The 26,046-nt window shown below is 43.9% G+C and overlaps 1 protein-coding gene across 19 annotated transcripts in view; it reads left to right on the plus strand.

Moving 5' to 3' along the window:
• The window catches only part of UNC80 (unc-80 homolog, NALCN channel complex subunit), a 123,511-nt gene that overhangs the window by 79,589 nt on the left and 17,876 nt on the right, over positions 1-26,046 (plus strand). For all 19 annotated transcript variants that reach the window (XR_003991487.1, XM_030486765.1, XM_030486769.1 and 16 more), the window contains 16 exons: positions 212-313; positions 2,565-2,745; positions 3,560-3,828; positions 6,279-6,413; positions 7,197-7,335; positions 9,021-9,117; positions 9,793-9,963; positions 10,168-10,260; positions 12,180-12,215; positions 12,558-12,776; positions 15,867-16,067; positions 18,051-18,174; positions 20,463-20,588; positions 22,469-22,592; positions 23,324-23,530; positions 25,092-25,276. Coding sequence is in view for 18 of the 19 variants with exons in the window: in XM_030486765.1 (XP_030342625.1) it covers positions 212-313; positions 2,565-2,745; positions 3,560-3,828; positions 6,279-6,413; positions 7,197-7,335; positions 9,021-9,117; positions 9,793-9,963; positions 10,168-10,260; positions 12,180-12,215; positions 12,558-12,776; positions 15,867-16,067; positions 18,051-18,174; positions 20,463-20,588; positions 22,469-22,592; positions 23,324-23,530; positions 25,092-25,276 (2,409 nt within the window). In the remaining variant the exon portion in view is untranslated. The remainder of the gene's footprint in view (positions 1-211; positions 314-2,564; positions 2,746-3,559; positions 3,829-6,278; positions 6,414-7,196; positions 7,336-9,020; positions 9,118-9,792; positions 9,964-10,167; positions 10,261-12,179; positions 12,216-12,557; positions 12,777-15,866; positions 16,068-18,050; positions 18,175-20,462; positions 20,589-22,468; positions 22,593-23,323; positions 23,531-25,091; positions 25,277-26,046) is intronic.

Genomic DNA, 26,046 nt, shown 5'->3' on the forward strand with positions numbered 1-26,046 from the left:
AGAGTCCCTTGCTCTTAAGTCATTATCATCTAGCTGTGTTAGAAAAGAGCAAATTTCCTTTCTGTTTATGTTCTTCCATGATGCCTGACACTGTCTGAAATCCTTTACGCAGAAGCTTCAGGAAGGGCTAAAGGGCCTTTTATTCAGGTCTGTTGAGAGATGCCGTTGTGAATACATTTGTTTAAAACACACTTGTCTCCTTTCCTGGCAGACCTACGTCCGTGACATTTATCCTTTCCGGAGGTCAGTTTCTCCCCAGCTCAACCTGGTGCAGATGCATCCAGAAAAAGGTCAAGAGCTCATTCAGAAGCAGGTATCTTACTGTCATCAAACACCTCTGCCAAAAAACAAACCCTGTAAATAAACTTTTCCCTTTTGAGGCCTTCATTCGTGCTGCATGCAGATTGAGAGCTTTGCTGGAGAAGTAGCACTTGACATGAAATCGGCTCTGGTGCCACTGGACAGGTGTATAGTATTTTAAGAAGAGTCAAAGAATGCAATGTGAATTCTCTCCCACTTTCCCCAGCTAGCTTCTTTTGGGTGGATCATTTTGTGTTCTCATACATTTGGCCAGAAAGCTTCAGTTGCCTTAGCTTCAAAAGTTGCTTATTCCTTTCTTTAATGAGACCTCTGGCTGTGGAGCAGGAATTCTCTTCTACCTTCCTTTTTGTCCTCTCACCGTAGAGAATGTTACCTGCCTCTCTTTCTTTTCCTGCTCTCAGATGCTAGTCTTTTACCATGGCTGCTTCCAGAGGCACAGTAGTAGCAGTTGTTTCATCAGGGGAATATCTGCCCTCAGAAGAGCACTGTTCTCCTTATCTTCCAGCCTCATGACCTGATAATCTGTCTGATCCTAATGTTCTACAGCTCCCAGGAGCTCTCCCTTAGGAACTAAACCCTAAGTGGCAGGGCAGTGCCATTAATGTGCTGCAAACCCCTCAAATATCAATTCTTGTGACAGTAAGACAATGGTATTGAGATCACTCTACCTTTAGAAGCCCCATGTTCTGTTTTCCACAAAAGCAAAGTTGTCTCAGTAGCACAAAGTTGTGTGTTTAGGGAAAAGTTGCTCCAGCTGTGGCTGCAAAGAATGATAACAAGCAGGAAATAAAGGGGGTGAGGGGAGAGATGTGTTTAAACAATATGATTTTGGTGTTAACAGTTGTATTATTCCAGCCAAAACCCAGCTACTGTAATTGTGTCCCTAACATGTGAGTGCAGGGGCAGGAAATTATCATCAGGAATGATTTAAAAAAGCACCTATAAAGCTTCCTAAGAGGACTAGCAGCTAAAATAATGGAGACTACCATTAATGTCACCCCATGTGTGTACAGTACAGAATAGGGAAACATTTCATGTGCTGCATCTGTTAGTAGAAACACTATAAAAGTCTGAAATTACTTGGGATCATTTTGGTTGCTTCTCTGACAGAAATTATCCTCACTCTGGTTCTAGGAGATGTGTCCCAAAACTATTAAAATGGCCTGTCCAGTTTTTTCAGGGCATTATTTTGCATTCCACATTTTTCTATTTATAGTACTTAGAGGCCGAAATATTTCTAAAGTAAAACTTAAATCAGTATCTACCAGCCTCTCTGTAGTCATGCAAGAAGTTGCTGGACAACATCCAGCTTGAGCAAAGAAGAGTAGCACTGTAGAGTCTATCCAGAGAGCAGCAATCCATGGAAAACTTCTTTCTTTACTGTTGATTGATTAAGCACCCAGAGCAAGGTCATAGTGACTGCAGGACATAGGAAGCTGAGCTTTGTCACACGTTAAGTCGCACACTTCAAGTTTTGGCTTCATCCCAGTAGCTAAGGATTGTCTTAAAACTGCTTCCAAAGAAAGTTGCTTCTACTACTGAGCATCACCCTGCCTTATAGTTACTTTCAGCATCAAAATAAAATAGCTACCCTGATTAGTCCTACCAGTCAGAAGTTCAAAGGAGGCTGGTAGAATGGAACTCAGTTTCCCAGGAAACCAGAAGCAATAATCTGAAGCCAGCAGGACTTTGCTCATTTGCAGTAACTCAGAATCTAGTCTCCTTTGTTGTATTGACTACTCTTCTTTTGCAACTATACATACACCTTCTATGGCCATTCATGAGCAACTTCAACCCAGAAGGTAGCTAACAATTCCAACCTCATGCTGACTATAGTCCAAGCCCTTGCAGAGAGCAACTGCAACTGCATGGCTTTCAGTTTGGAGTTGGTTTCCTCTGACCTCCATGGGGCTCACATTGGCAAAGCTTACATTAATGCATGGCACGGTTGCAATCTGTTTAACAGCCACTCAGGGTCAAACAGAAATAGAAAGTGTTGTTGAAACCTCTTTTTTACAAGCATGATCCATCTTTGTGGAGCTGGGCTGAAGGACAGTGGTGACACAAATTCTAGTGAAAGGGTGCAGCACTGGCCTGTGAATTTCAACAGGATCCTCTGGGCCATGAGTGAAGTATCTTTCGCATTAGAGAAAGCCATGGAAGCTAACCTAGCAAAGTGCATATGCGTTGTACAGAACTTTTTGATCGGGCTGACTCTGATCTTGTCTCTTTCTTTCCCTCAGGTGTTCACCCGCAAGCTAGAAGAGGTGGGGCGGGTGCTGTTCCTGATATCACTGACACAGAAAATCCCTACTGCCCACAAGCAGTCCCATGTATCTATGCTCCAGGAGGACCTCCTCCGCTTGCCTTCATTTCCCCGAAGTGCCATTGATGCCGAGTTCTCACTTTTCAGTGATCCCCAAGGTATGGCCTTTGATAGCTTTCTCTGGTGGTTGGATGGAGCCCAGAAGGTTTCTGTAAGGCACTTCATTTGCCTGAGAAACACACAGGCCTGTAGCATTACTGAAAGCTGATAAATCTCTTCCTGGGGAAAATGATACATAGCTGTTGGTTTGTAAGCACAACAGCAGAAAGCGTTTTGCTGTTAGAGGTCTCCAGACAAAGCTACTTTCTTTGGACCCAAATAAGAATAAGGTATAATTATGAATTAAAATTATGCATGAGGCTACAGCTGCAATACTGTGCCCAGTAGTGTAACTGCAACTAAAAAAGGATTGCTTAGAGTCCTTTGCCATCTACTCTGAGGAAGCAATGGACTTCCAGTGAAGACTGGGCAAATTCTGCAGCAGGGATATAGAAACAGCCCACTTATTTAGAAACTTCGCTCTGAAAGTCAAGTAGAGTTTCCAGCCTAACTTGGGGATTAAACAGGTCACTGTTGCTTACCATCCTGCATCGGCAAGTGCTGTAACAGGCCCTAAAGGCACTTGCTTTTAGAAGCCTTACTGTAACTGCATCAGTGTCCTGTAATGTGTGGGACATCTGAAAGAGAATTTTCAACCAGTGGGGATGAGATTTAATGAGCTCTCATTCTTCATGTGTGTTGCTTTCAGTCAAAGCTTGCTCAAGCCCTGTGGGCACTTCCAGAAGTACAGGAAGGCAGAATGATGGTCAGTGTTGTGGGAGGGCTCTCTGGAGAGGCCTTTGGCCTCTGGGAAGGTTGTGAAGCTGGCTGTGATGGACAGAGCTGATTGCTGTTGCCTCTTCTCCATGGCAGCTGGGAAAGAGCTCTTTGGTCTGGACACTCTTCAGAAAAGCTTGTGGATTAAGCTGCTGGAGGAGATGTTCCTTGGCATGCCCAGCGAGTTCCCCTGGGGGGATGAGATCATGCTGTTCTTGAACGTCTTCAACGGTGCCCTGATCCTGCACCCTGAGGACAGTGCCTTGTTGAGGCAGTACGCTGCCACGGTCATCAACACAGCTGTGCACTTTAACCACCTCTTCTCCCTCAGTGGGTACCAGTGGGTTCTCCCCAGCATGTTGCAGGTGAGCCACTTCCATGAGCAATATAAGGGAAGACTTCCGAGCGAGTGCTTTGTTACAGAACTGTCTCCCTCAGTGTTTTTCCCTTGGGGGATGGCTGAAATGTGGGGAATAGTTGAAATATATGGATTTGCTGCTTGCTGAAACTGAATTACATTCACTTCCTTAGGTATGAAAATTGTATTGCCTGAAATTTAAATAACAACAGAAAATAACACTGAATGTTTATGCAAAACTGTATGTTCTCTTTCAATGTGAGTGATGGCAAATACTGGAAGTGTTAGAGGTGGAGTTTCTCTTCACTTTGAGGTGTATAAATATGCCTTTTTCCCTGTTGACATCTGAGAAAAATCAGCTACTGAAAATAAATAAAAAACCCACCAAACAACAAAGTATAGTTCTTTTACAGACAGAAAGGTTATTTCTGCAGGGCTTGAAGTATCTAAATAGAAATTTAGCGTTATAATGCAAATACAGAAAAAACTATCATTTCTGCAAAAGAAGCAAAGCCCATGACATCCCCACATATGTTCATTTTAACATAGTTAACAGAGCACAGTAATTAGGACCAGTGATGAATTCAACTATCTAAACAAACTCTTTAGTAACTGGAAACTCTGATACCATGTCTTACATGGTTAGATAAGTATGTATTGGATCCAGGTCTGCAGTGCATGGGCTTATTCATTAGAAACAATTGGACAGTCATTAGAAACAACTGGACAGTCATTAGAAACAATTAGACATTTTGAAATAAAATAATAGCTTAATTTGAAGTACTTTGAAGACAGAATTTGAAGACAGTAACCATTCAGCATAGCAAGGAACTCCCCCTTCATTTTCACTTTTTACATTGAGAGAAATGACTTTTGCAATTCTTTCCTATCCCTACCCCCTTACCAATTATTGTCAACTACTGAATTAATAAAATACCACTCTTGGGAGGCAAAAAAAGCAATTCCAAAAGAAAACCCAAGTGATCTGCTGGCTTCTTTGTCGTCATCACAAACAAATTCTTGTACCACTTCTGGGCTCGAACCAGCCATTAATAGCTGAATTCCTGAAGCATCCATGCACATACCCCCCACAGGGCTCTTTTTGTTGCAGGTTTTTCCATATACAGTTAATTATTTCCTCAAGTAAATGACATATTGCAAGTGGAACAGGCCATGGTGATTGACTGTCCTCATAAGCATGCTGGAGGCTTCTGTCTTGTATTAAAGACATACTAATCTCTTCAGCCTGCTAGGCTACTGAGAAGTGAATACATCTCTGCAGAGGTCTCACACTCTATAATAGTATTTTAGAAACTTTCAAGAGTCCTGTGCTGTAATGTGAATTTTGCACTACTGTAAAGTCTCAGCATTTCCTATTGCCATCGAATAGCAAGAAACTCCTACCTACCGTCACCCCAAACCTCCCACAGACTTGTACCAGCAGAGAAGTGCAGACAGGCAATTGACATGGACAGAAGGAGGAAGCACAGTGAAGTTGTTCCTAGCAATTTATATTGTTTACATAACTGAGAAACAAATCCCACATCTTTGGCAACACATTGGCTGCCTGGTTCAGTGGCCAGCCCTGAAGGAAATGCCACTCTAAACACCTTAAAATATCTTAATAGTAGGTGGAACTGTCAGTGTGCTGGAGGACAGGCTGGGAGTTCAAATTCTCTTGACAAATTGAAGATGTAGTCTGAAAAAAGGGGGGAAAAAAACAGATTATGTTTATCAGGTTGGACACACACAAGTCCTTATGAATAATCAGCCACATAAATATGGAAGGGAAAGTAGCTGGTTCACTAGCACTTCTGCAGGACGGAATACTGGAGTTGTTATAGTTCGGAAGCTAAACATGAATCAACAGTGTCTTTCTGTTGAAGGATAAAAAGAAAATATCTCAAATGCCATTCTGAGGTGACTGAAACATGTGAAAGAAACATGGAATAATTCTGCTGCTCCAGTGAGCAGCACTCATGACTTGAAGCACTGGCTTTGTCCAGCTGTGGGCACTGCACAAAAACTATCAGTTAAGAAGATACAGGAGGCTGGAATGGGGATCTAGAAAACATGTCATGTGAGAAAAGACTGAAAGAGCTGGGATTTCATTGACTGAAAAAAGATGAAGATTGAGGAAGAAAGCATTAACTGGCTTTGAACAACTGAAGTGCTTCTAGGAAGGAGAGGGAAGGAATCTACCTCTGATACATAGGACAAAAAATAATGGACCAAAGCTGTGACAGAGAAGGTTCAAGCATGACAAGCAAATCTTTTTTCTAAGGATAATCTGTCTCTGAAATGCATTGCCAGGGAGGGCAGTCAAGTCTCCATCTTTAAAAACGTGTTAGGCAAACATAGCAGGAATGACAAGGCTGTAGCTGATATGGTCTGGGGTCAGGAAGTGAAGAGCCCTCCCACTGGACTAGCACTTCCATGTCATTTTCATTTGCTCAGGTATATGCTGACTATGAAAGCAACCCCCAGTTACGCCAAGCGATTGAGTTCGCGTGCCGCCAGTTCTACATCCTGCACCGCAAGCCCTTTATTCTGCAGCTCTTTGCGAGTGTGGCCCCTCTCCTGGAGTTCCCTGTGAGTAAAAGCCATTCCCTAGTCTCAGCCTGGGGAAGCCTGTGTGTGCAGCCAGCCCCCCCATCAGAGATCACAGAGAGAGAACAGTTCTTACTGAACATGTGCTTGCTGCACTTGGTGCTGCAGAGAACCATGTCCTGAGCTTATTTCTGCATGCTTCTGTTGGTCAGTTGATTTGAGCAGGATGCTGAGATAATGGGCCACTGGTATCCAGGTAAATGTGGTCTCACTTTAAATTTCTCTGTATAAATAGGTTATAAAAGGACAGTAATGTTTTGTAACTTTTGTAACTTTAAATTTGTACTTTTGTACATTTGTAACTTTAAATGCAAATCCTTTCTTAGAATACAGCAGTAGGAACTAAAGCTTAATGCTTTAGTTTAGTGAACTATATGACTGAATTGAAGCCATGTTTTGAAATATTCACTAATTAATTTTTAACATTTTAGTGAGTTAAAAAACAAGTTAATGGAATTTTAACTTTAAGTGGGACTGCCAAATCTAACTGCACATACACTATGAGCACACACATTTTTCTCCTTCACAGGACAGCAAAGATCTGCTCTTTCTGGGAAGTAGCTGTGTGCAGTTTTCAGATGATGCTTCCACTGTAGCATCATCAATGTGTTGAGTCAGGCAAGCCTTCTTTTTTGATAGCTCTAAGCTCTTGAACTCCATGTAGGCCCTTTGTCAAAAACAGGTTGCCCACACCTCCAGATAAAGATTCCTGGGGTGCACACAGGCCCTCAGAAAATCAACCAAGAATGTCTGTTGTTGAAACAGGATGCTACAAACAATGGAACCAGCAAAGGAGTGTCTGCTCAGTGCCTGTTTGACCTGCTGCAGTCTTTAGAGGGAGATACTCCAGACATTTTGGACATCTTAGAGCTGGTGAAAGCAGAAAAGCCTCTCAGGTCATTAGGTAATAGCAAAGCATCCTTTATTCAGTAATTCTGGTTTGTTTTTTATTGATTCAATATGCATTTGATGCAGCATGGTTTGTTCAGGGCCCTTTTCTTCTCCCGGAATGCAGTCATATCTGCGTTTTATGCCTTGTGAGGCTTTTAAGGTTGGCTTTATCCCCACCATCTTTCTGATATTTGCCGCAGGAGGGGAAATATTCGTTTATTTTATTCCAAAGCTGCTTCTTCTGCATTGAGCCTGCTAGTCTGAGACTAGCCCCTGGCATTTTATCATGTGTGGGTGAAGAATAAAGATGCTTAATAAACTGTATCATGCTGACAGGATCGGTGTCATCCTTTCTTCTGCTCCATGTGGGCAGGAGAGAAAAGCATCCTCTCCCGTGGGCAGACTGTGACTCGTAAATGATGGATGCCATTCAGACATTCAACAGACATTCAGTGCTGAGTTCTAGGGGGGGTGCTAATTTATCACAAAGCAGAATACATATGGCTGTATGATGTATCCAGCACACTGTGTCTCTTGATAGTTATACATGCAATGCAGTATTAAAGAATTCGGCTGCTTTGTGATTTGCAGGGGAGTAATTTTTGCTGGTTTTATAAGAATCTTCAACTTCTCTTCCAAATTTGCACTTCCTTTGAATAATGCGTATTTTGATGAACTGTGAAGCCTTAAAGATAAAGGTTTGTTATATACTGGGATTTTATGATGCTGCACAATTATATCACAAGTTATAATATAAAGTGGTACAGAAACAGAACATATTTCTTCTTCTTTGTGTATTGTAGTGAACATTTATATAAAATCTTTGGGTTTTCTCTGGAGGGTTATTGAAAGGCATCTGAAAATTCCCAAGTGTGTGTTGATGATGAGGCTGTAGATGAGTATGTTGTGTGCCTGGTGTTTTCCATCAGGCACACAATATCAGAATTTCCATCAATTCTGTTAGATCAGAATTACCTAAAACACCTGACTTCCAGGTTCCATTGTTCAAAGTGATTTACATGCTTCGGGACCTAAAGTTTGACTTGGGCTCCTGCATACCGAAGTCACTTCTGAAAATGGGACTATGGTTGTATTACAGATACTATTCTCTGGATACTTCAGTTTCTTGATGCCTGACACTAAATACCCCCAAAGCAGTATTTGTAATATGAGACTTAAATGCTTTTGAAAACTTTTTCTTAAATCACTAGCAAACCAGACTCACTTTTGTGCTGGCATCCATGTGGCTGCCAGGATAGAAGTAGCTTGATTTTTCAGAAGTAAAACTATCTTCTGCCTTCAGTGGTGTATCAGCGTGGTTTTTACTGCAGTAGAAACATCTAGGAAAAAGCAGAGGGAGCATAAAAATTGTCATCAAGTTGACATGTGTCCTTGTCATATATGAGCTTAAGATTCTGCTTTTGATAGGTGTTGTTTGAAATGGGACTCCTTACGCTCAGCAGTGATTTGACCTACTGAGAATTGTTTCTCACCTACTGAGTTCTTGGATGGCAGGGTGGAAGTAGGAGTGCAACATATGGTTCCTTTACATAGACAGATTTTTGTCAAAAATTCCTATTGGGAATTGTTAACATAAGAAGCAAGCAATCGTAGAGGGGAAGAGGAAGGAGTATGCTAGCTCCTTTCATAGTCAATATGTTTGTGTGATAGTCTTCTCTCATTGCTTTACTCCTTCAGACTTCTGCTATGGGAATGAAGATTTGACCTTTTCAATCAGTGAAGCCATCAAGCTCTGTGTGACAGTGGTGGCCTATGCTCCAGAATCATTCAGAAGGTGCTAATCTGTTTTCTTGCTTTTCTGAAAAGCTGCATATGGCATGTGAAAGCAAGGTTGACAAATGGAGGCAGAGGATATAGAAATGCATTCTAAGCATGGGGCTCCTCCATGAGGCCAAGCCTCTGCTGTTGATACCTTTCTTAGGGCTCTGGCTCCAAATCCTGCCAGCCACTGGCTGCAGCACTAAGCTGGATGGCAGTTGGAGCAGAAACATGTAAGCTGTATTTCCAAGTGGGGATCACGCTGTGTCCTGCAGGTTTCTGTTGTCAGAGGAGCAATGGAGAGGGGACTGGAGGGGGAGAAACGGGCAGCTGGAGAGAACAGGAAGATAACAGAGATAGGGGAGGTAAACCGCTAAAGCAAAAAGGTTAGTTTCTGAGAGGGAACCAGAGAAGAAAAGTATCTTTGGAAGGGAAAATGAATGTCTGCAAATGGATGACATATTCAGAAGATACCCAGAAGTTCAGGTTGTTTTTATTGTTTCATGCGTCAGCTAATTTTCCCCCTGATCCAAGAGTTTCTTTGGCCTGGGACTGCTTATCTGGTGAGAAGCAATGAAATCACAAGGCTAGTGAGAGATCCGTGGTTCTTCAGATAGAAAATTAAGCTTATGCCTGATGCGAGTTTCAGGATTGACAAAATAAAACAGACCAAGTATTGGTTATTTTCCAGCCTCCAGATGCTGATGGTCTTGGAAGCACTGGTTCCCTGTTACTTGCAGAAACTGAAGCGGCAAACCTCTCAAGCGGAGACTGTGACAGCAGCTCGTGAGGAGATTGCTGCTATGGCTGCCCTTGCCACCTCTTTGCAGGCCCTCTTGTACAGTGTAGAAGTTCTCACCAGGTAACCTACATGGTTCAAAGGTCCGGGCCTGCCTTTGGTGTCAGTGTGGGGAGAGAAAATGTGCAGGAGGTCACGATATGCAGCTTAGCTTGAATAATGGTTAAGTTTTAGACATGGTAAAATTAGTGCCAGATTCCACCTGATCACAAGCAGTGTGCCTGTTAGATTTAATCTTCAGTGTGCTATTCACCTTCCCTCTGCCAGGCCTATGACAGCCCCACAGATGAGTCGATGTGACCAAGGCCATAAAGGGACCACAACAGCAAACCACACCATGTCAGCTGGTGTGAACACCAGGTAAGTCAGTGGGATTTTCTTTTTTCTCATTTTTCTGAACAGCTTTTCTTTTTTCTTTTTTTTAACTTAAGGTAACATCCTATTGCTCAGCTGTCTGAGGAAGTGCTCTAGGTACTGTGAGAGAAAACAGTCAGATAAAAAGAGCACACAGGACTGCATTTCTGACAGTAACCAAAATCCTCAAGACTAGAATTTCTAGTTTAAAAGCATCTGACTAAATAGAACACCGGGATATCAAAATGGAGGACACCCATCCTAAACATCTTTCTCTTTGTTTCCCTTTCTGCACTCTAGAAGTTATACTGACAAAGCAACTACGTCCCTCAGTTCTCTGCTTTGCTTCCTTCTGAGTCCCCTGTCAAAGTGACTACTGGGCAGAGCATGCTTGGGTAGCAGAAGAGTCACATCCCTCTGGATTTGTTCTGAGAGACTGAACAGCAGTACGAGCTCAAACTGCATGACAGCTGAGACTCAGAGACTGGCATCTCCTCTAGTTGTTGGGGTTTTTTTCTTTCCTTTTCCCATCCCCTTTTATTTTCCTATGGTCTCTTTCTGTCACCTCCACATCAGTCTGGGGATTTTTTGGGCTGCTGAAAATCAGACAAGGCTCCTGGACAATTTACTCCTAGAGCAAGGGCTTACAAAATCTTGTTACAAAATCCACCCCCAAGCATTTGGGATTATGAAGGTTTTCTTTGCAGTACTGACGATTCTTCTGGGCAGCCTTGCCTTCTCTTAGCCCAGCTGTGCCTTACTGTGCTTAAAATCTGCATGTTTGTGCTGACCTGGAAAGGGAATTCTTCCATAGCTGTTCTTCCAGAGCAAAGTATTTCCTCTGGATTTCTCTTTTGTCTGTAACAGCTGATAGTAAGTCTGTGCACAGCCAATAGTCCAGTATAATACCATGGCCTGTATAGGACTGTAAATCAGGAACACCCTTCTGGCAAGCCATGCTTTCCAGATTTTTTCCTTGTCTTTTTTTTTTGTATTGAAGGGAGATAGAAATCACTCTCTGCATGAATCATCAAAGGGCTGTTACGTCGATTTATAGGTGTGTAGTGTATACGTCTTAGTTGGTAACTCCTGGAATCAGTCTGTTGTTCTTTAGATGAATTCATGCATGGATGAAACACAGCTTTGACTTTCAATCTTGGATCTGAGAAGCAGACAAAGCCCTTCATGCTCAAGTCTGAAATGGATATATGCCATTTACTTCCATTGCAAGATTGCCCAGTCTAAGGAAAATAAGGTGTAATGGAAAGTAATGCTTTATTATTTGTCTGCTGGTTTGGGAGAGCAGTTAATACGTGTCTGCTGACAGGCAATGTAGAGACTCTTGCTGCTGTGTGACTCAGCCATCTTGGTTTACATTTCCAGATCTTTCTGATTATCAAATATTCAGTCTCTGATCCAAAATATTTTTGCACTGCTCCAGGTTTCCTGTTGTGTTATCATTGCAACAGACATCTGCTAGCAACAGCAGGAGGCTCATGATGGTAGAATGATCACTGTTCCAGCACTGGATGTGTTAGCCAAGGGGTGCAGGGTTTATTAATGTTTTCTCAACAAGGAGAAAATGACAATAAATCAAAGAATATTCCCTGCAGTAGGTGAGCTCTGGCTTCATGAAACGGGCTGAGCACTGGGGTGAAAATCAAATTTTTGAGAGAGTTTTTGAGCCTGAATTTTTCCTTTCATAACAAGGGCAATAACTATAGGAATCTGTTTTTTGCTGCTAATTGGGAAATAAAGGCTATCCAGTGTGGTTTATGTATAGCCACTGTTCCAGTGACACAAGATACCATTCTGCTCATGGTGAGTATACCTCTAGGCTAGAACAGTGTCACCTTCTTTCAGAAAGGCACAATTTAGGCACTACCAAGTTGCTGTTTACAGCTGCACTCTTTCTGTTTTCCCAGGTACCCAGAACAGGGAGCCAAACTACACTTCATCAGGTACAGTAAAATCTTCACCCCATCTTCCCTGACATGTGGTGAACTGTTCTCCAGCAGTTTCCAGGTTCACCAGCACTGGGTCCCACCCACTGTTGCTGTGACAGCTACCTCAAGGATGGGTATAGCAAAGGATAGTTCATACAGAAATTGTTTACATTTTTTCACAAGCCACTGCAGATTATAAATTCCCTTTTTTGATTTATTGCAGATGCAACTCTCTTTCTTTTCAATGGCAGTGGAAAGCAGCTGTTGCAAAAACAATTTGGAGAGGTAGTTATAACCTATCCCTGCTGTTCCACTGCATGTAACGCTTCCTACTTTTTCTCATTTTATACCCTCCAGGGAGAATCTTCACCTGCTGGAGGAGGGCCAGGGTCTCCCCCGAGAGGAGCTGGATGAGCGAATTGCCAGAGAGGAGTTCAGGAGGCCGCGGGAGTCATTGCTGAATATCTGCACAGAGTTTTACAAGCACTGTGGTCCGAGGCTGAAGATTCTGCAGAATCTGGCTGGTGAGCCACGAGTGACTTCTCTGGAGCTGCTGGATGTGAAGTCCCACATGAGGTATTCTACAAGCTTTCTGATTTTACTTACTCATTTCAGGGGGATTCCTTTTTAGCTCTTAGGGTTGTTTTGTAATAGCAGATAGAATGACTTTTTGGTAGTGTAGTTGCATGTTGCTGTCTGAAACATGAAGAGCTTTGGATGTTCCTTAGATTGTACCTGATGCTGCTTGTGTATAAGGAAGGTTTCATATAGTCTCCTCTGGTCTCATTCAGACCCCCATCTCCAGTGGATGAAATAGCTCCATGGAAGCCCATCTGATCTTCAGGTCCTTTCCAACCCAAACCATTCTATGATTGTAAGATTCTATGATTCTGGCTGTGAATTATTCTCTGTTGAGTGCTATACTTTCTTCCTCAGGAATACCTCATAAAGGAAGATGAAAGGTGACAGATCCTAGCAGTGCCCTGAACCAGCTCTGTTCCTGCCCCTGGACTCTAAAAACTCTTTTACCTTTTACACACATGCTCTTCAAAAAATGGCAAGGGCCCTAAGCTGGCAGATTCTGTCACAATTAGAGATCTTTGGATTGAGGCTGTCTCTGTAGAACACAAAATTGTGTTTGACATCAATTTAGATGTTGTTTAACAAATGCCTCAGATTCCTTTGAGAGTCAGGAGGTAGCTTTTGTTGGTTTTCATACGTGTTTGCATATGAATTGAATGTTGCTGTTCCCCTCCCTCTGGCAAATGTTTAATAATTTGGAGGGCAATTTTAAAGAGATGTCTGTTTCCACAAACACATGCCATTCTTATGCAGTGTTTGGCTGCAAACAAACTGAAAACCTGATGGGCATGGCTGCTTTTGCAGTGCCACCTCTACATTTTTTCCAAGGGATACAAGCCTCAGAAGTCAATACATCTGTTTGGATGCATTGCAACCTCCGTGACTTTTAGCAATAGAAGCCTGAGATAAGAACTTTAGTCTTATGTTAGGAACAAAGTGAGATGCTCAGGACCCATTATGTCTTTGGTTAAACATGTTGGGTTGGGTTTTTTATGATTTCAGTGGGAGTGAGGAACATGCATTTAATGAATGAACTTTATTTAGTGCAGTAAAGTTAAGGGGCTTGGTCCTTTTTCTACTCTAGTTTTACATTTGTATGTAACATGAATGCTCCAATGTGCTACCCAGAAGCATTTGCAGTTCAGCAGTAATGTGGGAATTGCACTTCTACATGTTTTTATATTCCAGACTAATTTAGTTTAACTGTTCTTCACGCTATTTCATGTCACTCTCCTGAAAGACAAGTTTAACCAACTTAAATCCATATGTACAGAAGGTGTTATTGGTATATTTTCTGGAAAGATACTTTCTTGTGAGAAGCCTTCTGTGAAGCAGAGTCACAGTACACAGAAGAGGCTGGCAAATACTGCATTCTTTTCAAGGGAGAAGGTTTTTCATAGTCGAAGGTTACAGCAGTGAAACTAAGGGATTGAATTGGAAAAGATAATGAGTTATGCTCTGATCGTCTTATGGCTCCTGGAAAGTGCTAGAAATAACTGCCTTATTGGGGTTACAATCTGAATTGGTTTATCATAGTTAGCCTAAATAAAAGCAAAAAAAAAAATTGATTCTTATATAAATTCATTTCTTAAGTATCACTGAAATGACTGACAGGATTTAACTGCTGTAGGAAAAAAACCCCTTAGTTCTAAGTTGAGAGCAGATTTACCAGGATGTGATGTGACAGCCATGGTATTGGGAGGCTGACAGATGCCATTTCAGAGACTGCAAAAAACAAGATAATATTCTAGTCACTTCAGAAAGGATTAATCTCACCCACTTTTAGCCATTTAAAACTTAAATGTTTAGACTGCAAAAGTCCTAAAGATCTTTTTGGACCCAATGAAAAGGGAGCTGCACGTCTACTTAGCTGTTTATCCCAGTATTTCAGGAAGATAAGAATTTCCCAGGTTGCTTATTTCTACATGAACGGAGCTAGAAGATTAATTGAGGTTGATGTCTCAAGTTGGATGAGGTGGATCTCGCGCTTTTTAACACATAAGAAAGTCTGCATATACCATTATGTACCACTGATACAGTATTGCCAGAAAGAAGCAGAATCATATGATAATTTAAATTTTGCAGTGTTTAAGAAAACAGATCTACTCCGTAGTAGGACAAAGTAGTTGTAAAAAGTAATAATGAGGAAAGGCTGCATAAAGAGACACTTCTATAGCACTTTTGGTTAATCTGAGGAACTCGTTGCCCTTGATATTGCTAAGCAGATTTTAAAGATAATGGAAATATGTCCTATTAGTAAAAGGCATTACAAAAGAAGCCCCCACAATGCAAATAGGATTGTACTGTAATCGTACACTACAAAGTCTATTGATGTTTCAGTGAGTATAGATGTTTCTATTCCTTTTATTAGTAGATATTTATTTTTTGTCTTTGTCTACTGCAAATATTCAGGTCTTTCAGTAGATCTTTGTCAAACTGCAAGTGCAAGTTAAATGTTGCCATGGTATTTCACAGTCAATACAGAAAATGCCATTGGCGAGGCCATCTGGGAGGGTTGGTTAGAAGAAGAAACAGCAACACAATCTGTAGAGGTGTTAGGAGAAACAAATCAAAGCTGCGGGGAGTTATGATACAAAGTACATGTTGTGTAAACCTGTGGGACAGCACATTATTTTTAGAATTTAACACCTGAAAATTGCACAGCGAGACCTCTTAAAGTGGTGGCACTGAAAACAGTCATGAAAGCAAAACAGATCACTCATTAATTGACAGGTGATGTCAGGTATCTCTATCACAGGCATTTGCCATGTTGTAATCTTATCTAATAGCTGAGGTACTTTTATTTTAGCTACACAATTCTGTGATTCCTGATGTTCGTTTGGTGCCTTTAATATCAGTGTAAAAATATTCTTTAAAGCATTCACATGTGTATAAACAGTTATTCCAGCAAAAGAATCTTAACAGGCCGGGAACCGTGGTATCAGGTCTAAGAGTTTAAATAGCAGCACATTTGACTTTTGCATCTTTTTCATTTCCCTAGACTACTAAAGATCTATCTGTTAGTTCAGTGACACACGTGGAGCAGTTATATTTGATTTTCCTCCTAAGAAACCCTGGTTTTAGATTGGCAGAAATCGCACATTCCCTGCTGAAACTGGCACCTTATGACACGCAGACGATGGAAAGCCGAGGGCTCCGGCGCTACATCATGGAGATGCTGCCCATCACTGACTGGACAGCTGAGGCGGTGAGACCTGCCCTTATCCTCATCTTAAAGAGATTGGATCGTATGTTCAATAAAATTCACAAGATGCCTACTCTGAGGTGAGCAGGTACAATGGAAACCCTCTGGGGTCCGTTTCTGATGTTGCAAGCCTTGAAGTGTGGGTATGTCATTAACTAAAGCTGTCATGTTGCAGTGAACCTTTACAGCGTATCAGTAAAGGAACAGATGTTTTTATCTCTGTAAGTGTGCATTTATGTTGACGTTTTTGTTGTGTCTTCTGGTAGCAAAGAAATTCATGGTATTAAGAACTACAGAGAGAACTTCCAGAAATCTCATTTTTCTTTCTCCAAAATAAGTCTTCAGATTCGTACCATCACACTACTCTTTCTTTATTTTAGCTGTGAGTTGGCTGTCTCAGCTGAGAAGCGAAATGATGTTAGAGAACATCATAATTCAGGACTCAGACACAAAGCTTTAGGTCTCAGCAGGAATCATATGTACCTAACTAAGACTGAGCAGATAATAGGGAAGTGATCTCTTCTTTCTGGCATCACTATCTATCACATTTCTTTGGCTAACAATCTGCTTTAAGAAACTCCTGCTCTTACAGGGAATTTAGAGGCAGAAATTTTAATGCTTCTCCTTCTTGTTGGTTTGATTCTTTGCCATGTCTTGCCTGCTTCTTGCTCATTCTTTCTTTTCTTGCTCATACTTTCTTCCGCCTCAAAGGCAGCTTAGGGGTCTTCCTGTTCCTGAACATCTTTCCTCTTTGTGTAAGCTGAATGAATGCTCATAAATTAAAATTCCTTTCATATTCTCTCTGTCTGTGCCTGTACGTACGCCTGGCTGAAATTGCTCTTGTGTACACAAGGGACAGAGACAGTAAAGCCACTGGACCAAAAGCAGCAACTACATTTAAGTGTAGCCAAGAAGTCTGTCAGTGGTGGGGCTGGATGCCAGACCCCAGAAGCCATCCATTGGGGTACTCACATCAGAATCTTACGTGCTACCTCCTGTGGGCACCCCACTCCAAAATCAGTGTCTGATGGAAATAGTGTATGTGTAAGAACAAGTACAAGAACAGACTATTCTGGAGATTGAGGTACAGTGGATGCTGAAAGACAAGGTGTACGTTGGTCTGCATAAGAACTTACGTACTGATCACTTGATCTCCTGTGTGTCTCTAAGAAGTCCCCTGAGGAGCTTGACTAGGATATTGTTTAGTCTTGAACTAGCAAGTTATGCAAGCCTTGTCTTTCTGTGCCAGTAAGTGCACAGTCAGATGCTGGCTTGAGAACTAGACTTAATCCAAAGAGTCAGGCCCTGACTTCACCTGAGAATGAAGGGTGTGAACTACTTTGATGTTACCTAAGCTGTGGCTGCTTATGATTAGGAAGGACTGCATTCAGCATCTGTCACAAGCCATAAAGCTGTTTTGCTGAAAAACAGCAAAGTGTCAGGGAAGCAAGGATCCTGGAATGAAGGGCTTTGGTGCTGGAAGGGAATGAATCAACCCTCCCGCACAGGGTGAGGAAGGTAAAGATTGTTCTGCTGGATCAGTTTACCTTTAGGGCAGACTGTCTGGGGGTCACTGGCAGAGCAGACTAGACTGCAGAGTAGCTTACAGAGGCACTCACAGCTGATGGAGTGAGAACATCCACAAGCCACAACAAGAGCTGGAGGAGTTGCTCTCATCTGGGAGCACAGCACAGCAGACCTTTTCCCCACACAGGCACACCTGAGGCAGCTGTCTGGTGGCTCCTTTTCATTCTCCATCTGTCAGAGGGAAGCATCAGGGAGTGAAACCCAGCTCATCCGCCACTGCTGTGTGAGGGGGCTTGTGTTGCTAGCACAGCCCCCTTTGCTTCGTTTCCTGTCTCCCTCCAACGCCCAGTGTGCTCTGTGGCTCTGTGCTTTCCCGAGCTGCGTGGGTAACACCTTTTCTCTGTGCTCATCTCGGACGTGGTCGCTGTCTGAACCGTTTCCTCTGTGGGCATCGCTGTGTGTCGGTCGCCGTGTGTGCGAGAGTCTGGTGGGGGGCAGGAGGCCCGCGGCTAACGGCACCTACTGTTGTATTGCAGGCGCCAGGTTGAGTGGGAGCCTGCCAGCAGTTTGATTGAAGGGGTTTGTTTGACACTTCAGAGGCAGCCTATCATATCCTTCCTGCCTCACCTTAGGTCTCTGATCAATGTGTGTGTCAATCTGGTGAGTAGCTGAGCGGCAACCCCGTGAACCTTTGCTAAACCTCCCCCTGCTGTTGACTTCTCTGGATTGAAGATGACAGTTCATTCCCATTCCTGTCATTTTACCTGTCCCCCTTACCCCTCGCAAGGGGACTTCGCAAGTGACACTAGAGATAGCAAGGTTCATTTTTGAAGTGGTGCATGGGGAGACACAGTGACCAGTAGCAATGGTCAAGCGATTCATCTCCGTTGCTTCCCACGCACCACTTTGAAGATCTACCTTTGCCAGATTGAGCTGAGAGTTGAGGGCTGCAAGTTGGAGAGTGGGGTGGTGGAGACTGCACTCACCTGGTAGAGACGGGGAGAGGGTGGCACTGGGGATACCTACCATCTCCAGTGGAGAAGGACCCTGATGGCTCTGTCAGAGGCCATCGGGTGCTGGCTAGATAGAAGGGTTTATATGGGTGAATTCACTCCACTGTTTGCAATGTCCGTGGCTTGATCTAGTACAGGTTTGCACTGTACAATGTTCAGATCCCACTCTTAGTAGAATTCATTCTCCTAAGTGTGTTACAGCAGAGACACGACACAGATGGAGTCTGACTGGTCATTCAGTGGTAGACTGTAGTGTTTCTGCAGCTGTTACACTGGGAGCAAACTCTCAATTTGATATCACTATAACCCCAACCATTTGACAAACGTGTGTGCTTTCATTCCATGTGGGAAAAATACAAATAAAGAGGGAAAGGCTGCACTAGCATTTTTATTGTTATTGGGTTTTATAACATTTTTATGCTTAGAACATAAATGATGTAACTTTTCCTAGCAGTTACAAAAGCCTCTCAGCTCTGAGGGGCTTTAAAAACAGCTGAAATGCAGTACTGGTTTTTGCCAGGTTTTTCCTTCAAGTCCATTCAGCATTCAGCGCCGCAAGGGCAGCAAAGCTCCAACCTGTCAGAATCCATAAGACATTTTCCTTGTTCAGGCAGAGGTAGCTACTTGGAGGTGCTGCAATTCTGAGCCCTCCGACTACTTAGGGTTGCTACATGGAGAAGCCGCTACTGAGTTAGTGCAAATACAAGCCTAGAATGGACTCGCAGTTTGGCAAGCAGGCATGGCAGAGTGAACCACGCCAGCAAGCTCTCCAAGGGGCCTGCATTAAGAATTAGCCAATGCTCTAAAAATAGCAGAAAGCTCCGCAGTGCTGAAGCACAGTCACCATGCTTACGTTCAGCTGGCTGGGAACATCAGGGAGAGCTACCAGGAAAAGATTACTCTTACTGTTATGAGTATTTTGGCTTTAGCTGTCAGAACTGTGGCCACTGTCGGCTGTGGGAGCATGCCTGACTACATGCTGTATCATGTGGAGACTAGTTCTTGAAGCCCAAAACAAGATCGGCCAGGAAGGGGGGAAGATGTCTAAACGATAATCCATAGTGATATAAAGAAAGGGCTCTGCCTCTTTCCCTTCTAAATTGTTCTTTGGTTTTCCGGCATAAAACTAGTTACTGCCTTTTTCCCCAGGCTGAATTTGGGAATAAAACAAAAGAGTGCGTTCATCTCCCCTAAGCTTAGGCGTCTGCCAGGGAGCTTCTCCCTGTTCCCATCATCTAGATGTTTCTAGTCATGGAGAGAAACAAGCATGTGCAGGCCTGTGATTTAATTCCTCCTGAGGGACACATCCAAAACAGTTCAAATAACTCTCCCCTAGAAGTGCTGTTTGCTTGTGCTGATATTTCAAGTTGTTCCAGACAACCAGGTCACATGCAGGTGACTTTGTTTCAGACATCTAAGGTCAGGTAAGATGAATCAGAGTTCCTAAGAACAGACTGTGAGAGGAATCTGAACATTGTACAAAACCCGGCTTGGGTCAGACTTAGGACATTATTTTTCAAGTAGAACAGCCAGAGGAGGGAAAAGATGTCCAGTTTCAATGCAGACTTTTTGCTTTGATGACATACTTTTATTTGTTACAGTCGTTACATGACATATCCTCCAACTCTAACTGTTCCACCAGTCCAGTGCTGGTCATTCAGGGCTGGTACTGGGTACATTTATGAATGTACCAGGTTACCTGTGCACTCCTCCCATCCTTGCTGGTTCCTTCTTCTCCCCTCCCTTTCCCTGCTAGAACTCCGTCTCCTCACTGGCCCCAGCTCACACAAGGACCACTGGGGGGGCTGGTTCTCCTAGATCCACCCCGACTCAGTGCTCGATGGAAGGCACCTCCATTTCACTGCCGTTGGAGGATATGGCATGGATGAAACTGTAAGTAGTCAGCTGTGGTGATGTGCTCTGTTTGTATTGCAGGTGATGGGAGTGGTAGGACCCTCCAGTGTGGCTGACGGATTACCCCTTCTTCATCTCAGCCCTTATCTCTCGCCACCTCTGCCCTTCAGCACAGCTGTTGTCCGGCTTGTAGCATTGCAGATACAGGTGTGTCTGCCCTGGCCTGTGGCCAGGCCTGTTATAGCTTCTGGTTGAGACACCAACTCATCGGTGCTCTGTTTGCTTTCTGCAAAAGCTGGGCAAAATCTGTGGAACATACACCAAAAATGAAAGAGAAGCAACATGTAAATTCTCCCTTCTTTATGAAGGCTCGAACTGAGCTCAGAATTCACCTGTTGGGACCAAGTCCACAGCGAGCATCCATCAGCTTAACGCTGCGATTGAAGTCCAGGGAGTTTGGCTGATTGATGCTGTTTAAGGCTCTGACAAGCACGTTAGGATTCTCTGCAGGATCTAAGGAGTTAGCATAAGCCTCCTGCCACAGGGAGATGGGTCCTGGCTTAGGTCATGTCCATTCAACCCTACCTCTTTTCCCGTGGGACCATGTGTGCAACTGAGAGTGGAGTTTGTGCTCTTCTGCTCCTACCTGAGCTGGTCACACAGTGTGCCAGCTGAAAAGAGCAGGGCAGCTTGGCTTTTCAGCTGCTGACTCAATAGCATCCTTGTTGTCCAGAATTAAAACCAAAACCAACCATCCTGGACTTTATTTAGAGACTTCCATCACTATTCCTTTCTCACAGCAGTGCCATAACTGTTGCAGAGTCTTTCTGCTTCTGTATCCCTTTCCCTCCCCATTGGCATGAAATCAGACAGACTGGTGACCAAAGAAGGGGCAAATATCCTAATCTAGCTCCAACTTGCATTTTTAAATATGTATTGGCACATCCAGTTGAATACTTCAGCAGGTATTTCTGAGCAGCGGGGCGGCTTGGGAAGGAAGCCCCATAGGGACCAGAACACGGTGCTGTCCCTCAGAGCATGGGGCACAAAAGGACTTTTTGGTACCAACTGGCACAGAAAAAGAACAGTTTTCTTCCAGCTCTGAGGTAATGGTTCTTTAATCAAAAGCAAAAAGAGGGCTGCCTTCACCTTCTCTGAAATATTTTCTCTTTTTTAAAACCAGATACCAAATTAATATATATATATTTTTTTTTTTTAAGTATTGGGGGGTTTTACTTTTATTATCCTCTTCTCCCTGTTCACTCATTCAGGGGCTTTAAATGTAATGAAAACAAAACGTGTCAGAAGAACACATGAGTACTCATAATTCCTAATACTTCCAGCAGGATATGAAACAGAAGCACTTCACACCCCATCAGAACACATCTTCTCCTGGAATTTCTCAACCCAGGTCTGCAAGCTTGTGGGGTCGCAAGGTTCAGTTGCATTTCACAGCTAAGTCTGTAGCAACTGGGAAGTTGTAAATGAGCAGAGGTCCTAGTGACAGTCACTTGCATTACCTCCTCTCAAGAAGACGAAAGACCTTTCCATTTAGGCTTGACTTATGTGTCAAGAAGTAAATGTGCATTGTTTTATTTTTCAGTTCATTCTTTGTCATAGGCAGGATGATTGGGCAACATAAAGTGAGGCAGAACAAAAATGTCCACCTTAGGACAGCAGAATATTTAGATTATGTCATTTGTGCGATTTTGTCTACTCCTTTTTTTATTCCCCGTAATCTGGGTCAGACCCTGATGCCATTCACAGCAGTGCAGAGTTCAGGACTTACACTAAGCCTCCTCCTGTGGGATACGTCTGATTTTGTTAAAGATACCTATGAGCTAGGAATCTGGGCTTCTTGCATCTTGGCTGTGACAAGAGCAGGTGACACCTCTGTTTGTTACTCACTCTGTGAATTCCTTTTACTCCTGACTAAGTGGTCTCAGGGCTTCTGGTTCAATCAGGTCATCAGTGCCAGTGTTGTGCTGTGTAAACAGGGTGCCTGGGGGACCGTCATTCCCTGCAGTAACTTGTGTTTGTGATCTGCTGATGAAATCGTTTAATCCTTTCTTATTATTACTGCGCAGGCTTTGAAAGAAGATTTCCCCCTAAGCCATGTCGTCTCCCCATTCACCAATCAGGAAAGAAGGGAAGGAATGCTTTTAAACCTACTGATTCCATTTGTGCTCACAGTAGGATCTGGAAGCAAAGGTCTGACTAATTTAACAAAAAGAATTTTTCTCTCCCTTTTCTGACAACTGATGTTTGCACTTTCCCTGCCCCCCATTGATTTTTTTACTTTTATATTTGAATTTGGTTTTCTGTCACTGGCAGCGTGTCAGCTGAGCGCCCTTTGGGTCTGAGGCTGAAAAGAGCCCTGTTGGGAGAAGTTGTTGTTGTTTCTTCTCTTTGTTTCAGCTGTGCCATGGTTCTTGAGTCAGATCTCACACAGATGTGCTCCTTCTTTTGAAACTGGAGTGCAGGGCAAGACAAATCTGTTGTAGCAGAAGCCACAGAGGGGAGCAGAGGTCACAGAAATTGTGTGCCCCTGTGGGTCACAGTCTGCCCAATTTGTCTGGCACAAGCCCTGCTCCTTGCTTTCTTCTATAGAGGGTGATCACTGGTAAATCCCTAAACGAAAGCAAAGAGTAAAGGGAGAGGGGAATGTCAAAAGGAAATGAGATCATGAGACCACTGAATGGGACATTTCTTTGTGCTGTGTAGCTCCTCTGTGTGCGTGTTTGTGTTGGTGCTAAAATAAACTTTGCCTTTGCTTGCAGGAGGAGAAGCAGCATAACAAGGTGTGGGGGACAGAGTTTTGGCTTAGGGAACATTTGAGATTGAACCCCATTTTGGAACTGAACAGGGTCTGGATCTTTTGGGTGTCTTTGATGGAATGTAGCCTGATCTTTCTCTCTTTCTCCCCTCCCAATGCATCTCAGACAGCCCCTGGCTGGAGCAGCCTGAGGTCCTGCTGCTGCTCCAGACTGTTATCAATATCCTCCTGCCACCTCGCATCATCAGCACTTCCCGCAGCAAGAATTTCATGCTGGAGAGCTCCCCTGCCCATTGCTCCACCCCAGGGGACGCAGGGAAGGACCTGCGGCGGGAAGGGCTCGCAGAGTCCACCAGCCAGGCTGCCTACCTGGGTGAGTGATGGCTTCTGCTGGCCACTGAGAAGAGACAGAGATAAAATGGAGCATTCAAGACTGTAGACAGCACCAAAGAAAATCATCTCAGGCAGGAGCTAATTGAGCTCTTTAGAGCTGCTTTAGGTCTTATCCTGAACAAGGAGCCAGGCCAGAGCATGAAGCCAGGAGTATCTGTGGAACTCGTTCAGCAACGTGAGCAGTGTCTGCACTGCAGCTGGAGGAGATTGCAGCACAGGTAGAAGTCGCTCTGTTTTCATACTCCCAGAATCTAGCAGTGAAGGCACAGGAGGCAAGTGAGGCTGCCTGTCAGCCCCTAGTGCCACAGCTTCACTGGCCCTTGGCTAGCTAGGGAGAAACGTGATACAGCCTGCTGCCTGCTGGTCCTGCACACACGTGGTCCTTTCTGACTGGTCCTGCCTCTGCTCACTGTATGCTGCTGCAAGGTAGTACTGTATTTTCTCACATCTGACTCACAAGTGAAAGGAAATTAAATATAATCAAATTGGAGATGCAGCAGCACTGCAGGTTGTTGGGGCTAGCTATATGGGGAAAGTTTTGTCTCAGAGCTCTCTCCTTCAAAGGAGCAGAACTCTTCACAGCCTCTCTGTTTCTGATTTTGTGAGGGCATTTATCCAAAGACCTATATCCAGGTCTTCGCTAACCCATATGTGAGGAATGGGGTAGCACTGATGAAAAAATGGCAGCTCACCACTGATTTAGCACCCCCCACCCCAACAAATGTGGATACAGATGTGTGATGGCTGAGATGTTTTGGGCATCCCATCAAGAAAGATGGAGGAGTCAACATTCCCCTAGCAATTTCCAGGCCTCCCTGTTTGTTCCAGACCAGGGGAGCATGGAAAGGGGGAGATTCTTTCCTCTCCTGTGAGCTAACCGTTGGTCACTGCTGACTTTAACATAGGGCACTGTTTTGAACCTCACTGCTGTTCGTCCCCATTTATAATGCAGTGCTCTTGTGAATTGTGGCCCTTGGCTTACTGAACCATATTTTTTGTTTAGATTACAGTTTGGCCATGACTCATGCAGCTGCGCTGCTAGAAAGGTTCTTTTCATTACCCCATAAATAACCTGGAGGTTATTGTGCTCACAGGGTGACTCTTTGTGTGGATATGCTTGATCAAGATTCTTGAGGCTGTCTGATCAGCCAGGGCTGTTTTCCCCACCCTGAGCTGCTTTCAAAATATCTGGATTCCAGGGACACAAAAGAACTCTGCAGGGAGGGAGAGGAGAAGCTAGAGCAAGAAAAAACAGAGGAACTTAGGTGTGAAGTAGGGAAATCTCTCTGGAAATGGGACTCGAGTCCTGATCCTGAGGCCTTTATTTTAAGAAGGTTGCCCTCCTTCCTTGCCACGTTTGGAGACTGATAGAAAAAGACAGTTGTGACCCTGAGGTTTGTGGGTGTGCATGTGCAAGTGCATGCATGCATGCCTGTGTGGGTCTGTGCCCACTCTGCCCCCTCCATTCCTCCCTCAATGCTTGCAAGGGACACAGATAACGTCTCTGACTGCCATTTGCTGGTGTGTGTGTTCCCCTGTAGCCCTGAAGGTGATCCTTGTTTGCTTTGAACGCCAACTGGACAGCCAGTGGTACTGGCTGAGCCTGCAAGTCAAAGAGATGGCGCTGCGGAAGGTGGGAGGGCTGGCCCTGTGGGATTTCCTCGACTTTATCGTACGAACACGGATCCCTATCTTTGTGCTCCTTCGGCCCTTCATCCAGTGCAAGGTAACAGTTGCTTTGGCTCCTGATAGATCACTCCCTGAAGGCAAGATATCCTTTATTCCCCCGCTGAGAACAGAGGAACTGCACTCGCGGAAGAACTCTGTGTTTATGTAGGGAGTGACTTTTCAGGGTTAGTAAGCCTGAGAACCCTTTGAAACTAAATCACAAGGCTTTTACCTAGACAGCACTAAAAGATATGCCAGACATACAGGAGCTGTGATTCGTGGAGTACAGCTAGTCTTAGTTCCCTGGATGAGAAACTATCAGGCTCGATCAAGAGGGTTTGCAGGTGGACTTAATTTGGCAGCGAAGTCACTGAAAGTATTTGGAAGTAGTGTGGATGCTCTGAACATGGGAGGGGGTTGGCATGGCTGGCAGAAATGTTCCAGAAATCTCTCTCTGCACAGAGCCAGGCAATACAGCTGACAGCCAGGAAGGACCACTCTGCTTTCCATCTCTTGGATGAAGGTTCTGACAGGGCTTTTGTGGATGGACAGGCAGCTGCTAGGCTGGGGCTGCCAGGGCTTAAGTTAATCACAGCTCTTCCCTGCTTACCAGGTAGGCTAGCACATGGTACTCCCCTTTACTTAGCTTACCATGGCTCACCACTTGGACAGACTAAATCATCTTAGAGGAAGGAGCTGTCTCATGTCTGAGGGTAAAGCTTAGCATAAGGAAGCCCTCATCCCTGTGTACCAATGTCAGCGAGGTTTTGGCATCTGTTCAGTCAAACACAAAGTTGTCCCTGAAAGACAGGTGGAAACATCATAGCT

Source organism: Strigops habroptila, chromosome 5 (genome assembly GCF_004027225.2).
Source record: "Strigops habroptila isolate Jane chromosome 5, bStrHab1.2.pri, whole genome shotgun sequence".
NCBI classification, from domain to species: Eukaryota; Metazoa; Chordata; class Aves; order Psittaciformes; family Psittacidae; genus Strigops; species Strigops habroptila.